This window comes from Rattus norvegicus, chromosome 19 (genome assembly GCF_021556685.1).
Source record: "Rattus norvegicus strain SHRSP/BbbUtx chromosome 19, alternate assembly SHRSP_T2T, whole genome shotgun sequence".
Lineage (NCBI taxonomy): Eukaryota > Metazoa > Chordata > Mammalia > Rodentia > Muridae > Rattus > Rattus norvegicus.
In genome coordinates, this window is record NC_141552.1 from 48,857,244 (window position 1) to 48,867,532 (window position 10,289).

The following is a 10,289-nucleotide window of genomic DNA, read 5'->3' on the forward strand; positions in this document are numbered from 1 at the left end:
GTTCTAGCTGCAGCAAGCACCGCATTCCCGCCGCCTCTTTTGAGTGAAGTCTCGCGATGCTACCACATGGCCCCACGGGAACTGTAGTCCGACAGCTGGGGAGCCGGGTCTGACATGATCATAAATTGATTTTGGAGGCGGTCTCACGTTAACCCTGGGGAAAAGCATGGAGCCAGTTCAGAACAGATGGTTTCCTCATTAAAAAAAAAAAAAAAAAAAAAAAAAAAGTAGAGCGCTTGCCTAGCTAGCGCAAGGCCCTGGGTTCGGTCCCCAGCTCCGAAAAAAAAAAAAAAAAAGTTAAGGGTTATAATAATCTTAAAGAACCAGAGGTCTAGAACATGGCTCAGCTGTAAGGTCTACTTGCTGCTCCTGCATTGGACCTGAACCCTTATGCGAAGCTCACAACTGTCAGAAACACCAATGCCAGGGCATCTGATGCTCTCTGGTCTCTTCAGACACCAGGCATTCATGTAGGGTCAAACTCTTCTAGGCATCCCTCTTGCCTTCATCACATGAATCCTCCCGTTGCAAATGTAGGCCATGGCTACATTTTGATAATCCCACCCGCAAGCACACTCGCACTCACAAGCGCCGGTACTTTTTGTTTTTGAAACAGCGTCGTAGGTAGCCCAAGCTGACCTCAAAATCCCTACACAGTCTAAGATGACCTTGAACTCCTAAACCTGCTTCTACTCTGTTTGCTTGGATTACAGTGTTTTCTTTTCTTTCTTTCTTTTTTATTTTTCTTTCTTCCTTTTTTTTTTTTTTTTTTTTTTTTTAGTATAGAGTAGAGTTTATTTGGGGCATGGGAAGGGGAGTTGACGGAGTAGAGACAGAGAAAGTGTAGAGGAGTAGAGGCTGGCTATGAGCACGTGGAGGGAGGGGGAGGGGAGAAAAGGGGAGGGTAAAGAGCAAGAGCAGGAGAGATCGAGAGTACAGTTGTTTTCTATCACACCCAGTTTAAATTATTATTTTCTTTAGAGGTCTTGGGTTGTTTTGTTTTGTTTTTTTAATTTGTTTTGAGACAGGTTTTATGACGTCCAGACTTAACTGTGCAGCTGATGATGATCTTGAACTTCTGATTCTCTAGCTTCCAACGGCGTTGTAACACCAGGCACCATTTCTGCAGCACTAGCAATCAATCCTAGAGCTTCCTGCATGCTCCACAAGCAACTGAACTCACTCTACCACCTGAATTACTCACCAGTTAGATTTGATCTCTTGCTATCTAAATTTACTAGGTCTTTGTGGATAAAATGTCATGGCCACTAGCAATTACCTAAATTGAATTTGAGATTTATTTTAGCCTGGAAGGGTGATGTATGTCATTAATCCCAGCACTCTGCCACCTGAGGACAGCCTGGTCCACATAGTGAGTTCCAAACCAGCCAGGGGTACAAAGTCAGACACTACCTCAAACAAACACTTAAGCAAACAAACTTCATATTTACTATATCCCTCTTTTTGAGATCAGCTACATAGCCTGGCTGGCCTGGGATTTACCATATACACCAGGCGGGCTTTGAACTTGTACAAACTCATGCTTCTTTATTTGCCTTTTCAGAGCTGAGAATGTGGGCATGGATGACTACTTTCTGCTTTTCTTGTTTTTTTGTTTTTTGAGACATGGCTTCTCTGTGTAGTCCTGTGGCTGTCCTGGAAATTACTTTGTAGACCAGCCAGCCTCAAACTCAAGAGACCTATCTGCCTACCTCTGCTTCCTGAGTACTAGGATTAAAGGCATTCACCCACCACCCAGCTACTTTCTGCTATTTTTAACTTTTCTTTATTTTATACATGTGTAGTTATGTCCATGTTACAGTGCACAAGTAGAAACCAGAGGACTCCTTCCACCATGTGGATCCCAGAGATTGAATTCAGGTTTTAACAGGCTTGGTGGCAAATAATAAGACCTACTGAGCCCTCTCACCAGTCCAAAGTTTGTCTATTTGTTTGTTTTAAAGATATACATATACACACATATATGCCATATATATATATATATATATATTCACTATCTTCATGCACACCAGAAGAGGGCATCAGATCCCATTACAGATGATTGTGAGCCCCCATGTGGTTGCTGGGACTTGAACTCAGGACTTCTGGAAGAACAGTCAGTGGTCTTAACTCTGAGGCATCTGTCTTGCTCCAAGGTTGTTTTCAAAATAATGAAAACACTGGATGAAGAAAGGGTCATAGAGAGGAATGTAAAAGTTTGACAAGGGCCAGGCTATATGTGTGGGTTCTTGGAGGCTCCAGGAAGGAATTTAGAAAGCATTCTAAATACAATAGGAAGCCCCTTGAGTGACTTCCGACTTGTTAGATTTTCTTTCGCAGCCATAAGGAGAACAGATGTAGAGGACACGAGATTAGAAGCAGGACACACGATATGATTCTTGCCTTCTTCCCTAGAGATGGCGAGAGGATGCATAATGTGGTGCTGGGGAGGAAAAATCATCTACTGCATGGATGTCTCTGCTCTGGTGCTGACGATAACCACAGTCCCTTTCCTATTATACTACAGAGCAGTACTTCCCTTTCTTTCTTTTTCTAAAAAAGATTTATTTATCGTATATAGGTACACTGTTGCTGTCTTCAGACACACCAGAAGAGGGCATCAGAGCTCATTACAGATAGTTGTGAGCCACCATGTTGCTGGGAATTGAACTCAGGACCTCTGGAAGAGTAGTCAGTGTTCTCAACCACTGAGCCATCTTTCTAGCCCCAGAGCAATAATTTCAACTTACTAGATATTATTTGAATGTCCATGAGTGTATGTTAAAGATTATTTTATGTACCGAAGGTAGGGTTTAATTGAGCATCTTCTTTAATGCTCTGTGATCTTTCCTTACTCAAGTAAGAAGACAGGCATGGGGCTGGAGAGGTGGCTCAGTGGGCAAGAGCACCGACTGCTCTTCCAGAGGTCCTGAGTTCAAGTCCCAGCACCCACATGGTGGCTAACGACCATCTGTAATGGGATCCGATGCCCTCTTCTGGTGTATCTGATGACAGTGACAGTGTACTCACGTATCTGCAATAAATAAGTAAAATCTTTGAAAAAAATTAAAAAAAAAAAAAAAGAAGACAGGCATGGTGTCCCACACCTATAATTCCAGTGCTGTGGGTAGGTAGAGACAGGTGCATCCCTCCAGCTAACTGGCGGGCCAGCCTGAAAAAGAAAAGTCGAAGGGCTCCTGAGGAATGAATGATACCCAGAACTTGACCTCTGGCCTCCACACTCACTGGCACACATATGAACATCCACAAATGCAAACATCATTCCCGACTCTCACACAGAACATATAATGACACACACACACACACACACACACACACACACACACAAACACATATGTCATTATATTTATCTCCCATTATGTTGAATGTTAACTAAACAAACAAATGTGAAAAACAGTATACAATATTTATACATTGGTTTTGTTTTGAGACAGGGTTTCTATGTAGATCTGGCCATCCTAGAACTCCCTGTGTAGACCAGGCTAGTCTTGAACTTTCAGAGATTGGCCTGTCTCTGCCTCCTGAATACTGGAATTAAAACTGTGACCTATTGAAGGAGGTGGGACCTTTAGTCCCATCACTTGGCTGGCAGACGAAATCAGATCTATGTGAGTTTAATACCAGCCTGGTCTACAGAGCAAGTTCCAGGGCATCTTGAGCTACACAGAGAAACCAAAAAAAGAAAAGGAAAGGAAAGAAAGAAGGCTGTTTGTACTATTACATAAGTGATTCGCTCAAGTGAACACACATCTTTCATTGTACTGTGTACATCATGGGGAATACATTCTGGATATGAGGCTGTGAACCCAGTTGCTTAGACCAGGAAAATGGGATTTTTCTTTTACTTACAACCAAGCAAAGCCCACACAAATAACCAAGATCTCATTGGCTTTACTAGAAATGCGATGGTAGTATATGGGCTTCTGTCTTGTTTTTGTTTCTGAGGGCCCCCTTCGTGGTAGGCAAGTGCTTAACTCTCTTCTCATTTAACTCTCTTAGCCCCATTTTATTCCCAGAGAGGGTCTCACTAAGTTGCCCAGATTGGCTTTGAATTCACTTTGTAGCCCAGGCTGTCCTCAACTAACCAGGATTGCAGGTCGGCACATCAGGCTTGTCCTGCCCACAAAGACTGTTCCTGGGAGGAAAACCAACTACTGTCTTGTTTATTTAAAATGTTTACTCCAAGAACTATAGTACTGTCTTGTTATAATGCAATTTTTTTCACTTAACTTTCTCGTTTCCTGCTGAGTGAAATTCCAACTTCTCTATCAATGTTTAGTTTGTAATCTTTCAGGGCTTTATTCTGGCTGCCCTTTTCAGGCACTTAAATGGCAGCGCCCAACAGTCCCCCAACCTAGGGGGGTTGGGAGGCCAAGCACTGATACTACTCACTTCCAAGTTTCTTTCTTTCTTTTTTTTTTTTTAATATATATAAAATCACATTTATTTGAGACTGGGACTTTTGAAGCTCAGTCTGGCCTGATCTTCTAGTGTCCAGAAGCACTGATTAGCAAATGTGTTTTCCTCTAGCTGGGTACCATACCCACGGTTCATTCTATTCAGATGTCAGACAATAGGCACAGCTGGGTTCCTTATTCAAAATCTGAAGGAGTCTGGGAGGAGGACAAACATATAGAATCAAGCTTAGGCCAGGAACCAGAAACTATGGATTGCTTTCTTTTTTTTTTTTTTTCTTTTTTTTTTTTTTTCTTTTTTTCTTTTTTTCGGAGCTGGGGACCGAACCCAGGGCCTTGCGCTTGCTAGGCAAGTGCTCTACCACTGAGCTAAATCCCCAACCCCTATGGATTGCTTTTTTAAAGGAACCAAAGAGGCTTCAAATCCAATCAACACAGCTGGAGTCTTCATTTCAGTCTCCATTTCCGTACCGCTTCAGTGGAAGTTCCATGAAACAGCCCGATGATTCTGAAGTGCCATCAAGTCACTTCTAGCTCTAGCTACTTAGGTTTCCCAGGCGAGGCGGCAGGTATCTGTCCACTTCCAAGTTTCTTATTGGCCTATCTACTCATGCCTCCCTTCGTCATTGTCTTCTTTGTCCAGCTGATTCCTTTGTGGCCTTTATTGATTAGACATCTATTGGCGCTTACTCATCTTTTATCCATAAGACACTCTAATTAGTCTCCAGGAGAGAGAGCGCTGGGGAGGACCTGACTGCTCAAAATTACCTTGAACGTGTTTTCCCCTTCACTGTTTGGCACATAGTAAGCAGCTAGTAGGGACCTGGTTTAGGTCAGTGAGTCCAAGTTAGAGGTAGTTGAGAGTCGGGAGACTGCTCCCAATATAAGAAAGTGACTCCAGAAGTTCTTCTGGGCTGACTTGGGCTTCCTCCAGGCTAATGAATGCACTGTGGAGTTTGGGGGGATTTTTAGAGCAAGCTATAGAACCTCACTCAAATCCTGGCCTGCAGGAACTCCACCTCTCCTTTAGGCGGCGCTGCAGTCCGCGGCCGCACCAAAACGTTCTTCTGATGCAGCATGGAACTTGTAGTCTTTGTGTGTTAGACACAGAGCGCTTGCGCTCACGAGGCACGCGCCCCGTACCATCAGGATTCCGGGTCCTTGTGAGGGGTAGTCCGTGCGACAACGTTCCATTCGAATACACTTCCCCCCCTTCGCCTTGGACGAGCTTTATCTGGAAAATAATCGACTCTGAACAGGATATCGCGGTGCCCGGGAAAGCAGCCGGAATAAGCCCGCCCCATCCCGGAAGTGAGCGGCTTCTGGCGCGGTGCATTGTGGGGGGCGTAGTCCTCCTTTCCAGGCGGTCCTTCGCGGCGTCCCCCGGGCCGACTCCGAAGCGCAGGCGGGCTGCCGGGTGGGTAGCGCGGCGCGGGCGGTCCGCAAGCATATTCTGGGCACGGGGCCTCCGCTCGGGAGGACTGCGCCGGGCGGCAATAGTGAGAGACCTCTAAGAGCCTCGCGCGGCACCGCCCGTCGAGGAGCTGAAGTGGGGGCCAGACCCGGCCGTCGAAGAGCTCAAGAGGCCGGTGGGCCGGGCCGCGCGTCGCAGCCATGCCTGGCTTTACGTGCTGCGTACCGGGCTGCTACAACAACTCACACCGAGACAAGGCGCTGCACTTCTACACGTTTCCCAAGGACGCTGAACTGCGGCGCCTCTGGCTCAAGAACGTGTCCCGTGCTGGCGTCAGTGGGTGCTTCTCCACCTTCCAGCCCACCACGGGCCACCGTCTCTGCAGCGTTCACTTCCAGGGCGGCCGCAAGACCTACACGGTGCGCGTTCCCACCATTTTCCCGCTGCGTGGCGTCAATGAGCGCAAAGTAGCTCGGAGACCTGCGGGAGCTGCGGCAGCCCGCCGTAGGCAGCAGCAGCAGCAGCAGCAACAACAACAACAGCAGCAGCAGCAGCAACAGCAGCAACAGCAGCAGCAGCAGTCTCCGTCCTCCTCCACTGCCCAGACTGCCCAGTTGCAGCCGAATCTGGTGTCTGCCTCTGCGGCCGTGCTTCTTACTCTTCAGGCCGCCGTAGACAGCAGCCAGGCTCCTGGAACCGTGGTTCCAGCGCCCACTACTTCCTCGGGAGATGATGTGAAGCCCATCGACCTTACAGTGCAAGTAGAGTTTGCAGCTGCTGAAGGGGCAGCCGCCGCTGCCGCCGCATCAGAGCTAGAGGCTGCTACAGCTGGGCTGGAGGCCGCTGAGTGCACTCTGGGCCCTCAGCTGGTGGTAGTAGGGGAAGAGGGCTTCCCTGATACTGGCTCCGACCACTCATACTCTTTGTCGTCCGGTACCACGGAGGAGGAGCTCCTGCGCAAGCTGAATGAGCAGCGGGACATCTTGGCCCTGATGGAAGTGAAGATGAAAGAGATGAAGGGTAGCATCCGCCATCTGCGTCTTACCGAGGCCAAGCTCCGTGAAGAACTTCGAGAGAAGGATCGCCTGCTTGCCATGGCTGTCATCCGTAAGAAGCACGGAATGTGAATGGTTCCTCCCAGAAACCTGCAGAATTCGTGACTCCTTCCAGCCCAAGGAATCCTCAGGCAGATGTTGAACTCCCCAATATTCTGGTTGACAGTGCTGAGGTTTAGGACAGTGGGACTTAAGCTGGTCAATTGGCACCCTCTTTCGTTTCCTCCTGAAGTAGGAGTTGGGGACTTCAGAATCTGGTGACACCAGCAGTTATGACTTTGTCTCTCACTCCCCAATTTATGTTGCAGATTCTGGTTATACAAAGGCTTCAGAACCATTGAACTTGAAACTTACCCTGGAGGGGTGCAAATGGGACTCTTAGGGACTGTGGGTTTGAGAAAGCCCACATCTTAAGGTTGGCCAGCAATTGAAGACAGCTTTGCTGTGTGTAGTAATAAGAGATCTCAGTAACATCATTTCTCCTTTTCATGCTACCCGTTTCAGGTGCAGCCTGTGATTCTGATGGAGACTAGTTGATCTGCGCCTCTGCCTGTTAGGACCTCTCTACCCAGAAGGTCATTTATCAGAGGACTCTGGGTGACTTGCTGATGGAGATCCAGCTGACCAGGGACTTAGGTTTATCTCGTTATGTTTGCTACTGGTTACAAATTCTATTTTCTGTACAATTAGACTGAAGTTTTCACTGTGTTTGGCAAAACAAATTAAACAAGAAAGTAAGGTTTTTATTTGGGTTTCGACATTTTATTTTTATTAAAGCTAAGTGTCCTTGAAATATAGGAGTATAGGTCTTGGCCTGTTTGAAAGAACAGGCTAGCCCAGAAGGTAGAGAAGCTTTAAAACAATGGCCCGGTTTCTCCATAAAGCACATAGATCTTCATAAAGTTCCTTGTTCAGGTCACTCCAAAGAGTTTGGAAGCTGCACAAAAGGTCTTGGTTTGTTCATGATTATTTCGTCGGATTGTTGTGTATGTATACATACATAAATGTGTGTAGTATGGGGTTGCCTGCCAGAGGTGCTATACAGCCTTTTTGGGGTTGGGGGGAGAGGGTCTTCTTGTGGTTGGTGTCTAGCTCAGTGGTAGAGCACTTGCTTAGCAAGCACAAAGCTGTAGGTTCAGCCCAGAGTTCTGAAAAAGAGAGGAGGTTGGAGGTGTCTTCTCACTTGCTTGGATCTCACCCAGAGATAGGCTATTTGGCCAACCAGTGAGCCTCAGGGAATCTGTGTGTGTCTGCCTCCCCAGTGCTAGGATTACAAGTTGGCATCAAGCCTATTTTGTTGTCATTGTTGTTTTTATTACATAGGTTCTATGGGTACACTTGCAAGGCAAGCACTTTCCCAACTGAGCCATCTTTCCATCCCTTCCCCAGAATTTTTAAATGAAAAGGTGTGACTGAAAAGTAAGTGGGAATTGTTTTGTTCTAGATTCTTGATAGTTTTAATTTCCTTTGGGGGTGGGGTGGGGTGGGGTGTTGAAACAGGGTCTCTCTCTGTAGCCCTGGGTAACCTGGAACTCAGTTTGTAGACCAGGCTGGCCTCAGATTGAAAGATTTACATGTCTCTGACTGCCATTAAATCTCTGACTGAGATTGAAGGTGTGCACCACCACGCTGGGCTTAATTTTGTTCTTGAATTCTCTTCTACAGTTGAAGTTTGTTTACCATTTCACCTTTTGGGACAGGTAGGGCCTGGAACACATGTGGATGTAATCAGTGAAGTGCAGAACTAGAGTCAGCCTTGGCTCCTTCAGGCACCAGGGACTCTTGTGAGGAATACATTAATTTCAGTACACCTTCACTGTGAAAGATGTAGATGAGTAGAGAGCATTAAGGAATTGGTTTGTAATCCATCCCTACACTGGTCTTGGCTGCCTCTGTCTTTAGATTGGATATGGGAAAGGTAAGATAGCATTTTTATCTATAATTGTAAGTAATTCAGCTCAGAGCTAATGGGGAGATGTGAATGACTTTTGTTGCTCCAGACAGAGTTTCTGTGTATAGCTCTTGCTGTCCTGAAACTTAATTTGTAGCCTAGGCTGGCCTCAAACTCAATCTGCCTGCCTCTGCCTCCACTGCGGGCATTAAAGATGTGCACCACCACTGCCTAATGTGAATGACTTAAGCAATTTATTTTTATTACTTTGAAGTGTGGGTGTGTGTGAGTGATTGTAGCTACCTGAAAAAAGTCTGAAGGCCATTAGGTCCCTTGGAGCTAGGGTTACTGGCAGTTGTCAGTCATCTGTGGGTACTGGGAGCCAAAGCTTGGTTCTCTGTAAGAGCAGTATGTACTCTTTAACTGTTGAGCCACCTTTCTAGCTCTGTAAATGCCTTTTAACATTACCTGTTCCTGTGACTATTGGGACATGCACGAATTCTATCTACTTAGGCTCTGGCTTTGGCAAACTTAACTCATTTGAGTTCGTTATGGGCCAATCACCTTGCCTGGGAACATGCCGTATGACTGCAAGCTGAAGTGTACCCAAACACCAGTGTCTACTTCCCTTCTTGTCCTTTGGCTCCGAGTTGGGAAATGGGTCTTGAGAAAGCTGCAGTATGTATTGTATAGGTGCTCCATGGGGAGATGCTTCCTTTTCGGATTAGCTTTGGATTGTAATCAGGTGGTGAAAGCACAGCAGTACATTTCTAGGCCACCAGCCAAACTCTTAACATGTCAATACGCTTCCTGGAGCAGGGGCTTCCCCTTCTGGGCCACACTCTCTGTGTATCCTTGAACTCCCATTCTTTGAAAGCTGTCCCTTTGGTTTTATTTATTTATTTAAAAACCCTTTAGCAGCATTCCCTGGATCCTTCCTCCTGTCTCACAACTTGCCTATGTTTTGTTTTCTTGGTGGTGGTGAGGCTCCAGATGTGTCACCCACAGGTGACTAGGTAATAAAACCAAGCAAAGTGGTCTGGATAGAGGGATTTTTTTTTTTTTTTTTTTTTTTTTTGGTTCTTTTTTTCGGAGCTGGGGACCGAACCCAGGGCCTTGCGCTTCCTAGGCAAGCGCTCTACCACTGAGCTAAATCCCCAACCCCTGGATAGAGGGATTTAATCAGGAAGTTTAGCCTAGTTTTATCAGTCATCCCCAGGAGTGAGGCTAAAAGGGTAAAATACAAAAGTATTAAAGATTTTTTTGGCCAGGAAGATAGAGTTAGGGGTGTTCAGCCATTTTCCTTTACCATGGTTCTTTGGGTTGGTAGCAGAGCCATTTACTCAGCACAGGCCTAACTGAGAGGCGTTACTTGAAATATTTGTGTCACCTAGGAAACTGAAAAGGATATTGAAAGTAAAGGGGAAGGGTTGGGAAGATTATTTACAGTACGGCCACTTGGGGAAAGTTACGTTGAGCCATTTAGTTTTCTT

The 10,289-nt window shown here is 46.2% G+C and overlaps 1 protein-coding gene across 1 annotated transcript; it reads left to right on the top strand.

The window, feature by feature from the left end:
• The first annotated feature begins 5,832 nt into the window (after nucleotides 1–5,832).
• Nucleotides 5,833–7,650, top strand: Thap11 (THAP domain containing 11). Its single transcript, NM_001107422.1, has one exon. The coding sequence runs from the start codon at nucleotides 6,051–6,053 to the stop codon at nucleotides 6,975–6,977; it is 927 nt and encodes a 308-aa protein (NP_001100892.1). The 5' UTR covers nucleotides 5,833–6,050; the 3' UTR covers nucleotides 6,978–7,650.
• The last annotated feature ends 2,639 nt before the right edge of the window (nucleotides 7,651–10,289 follow it).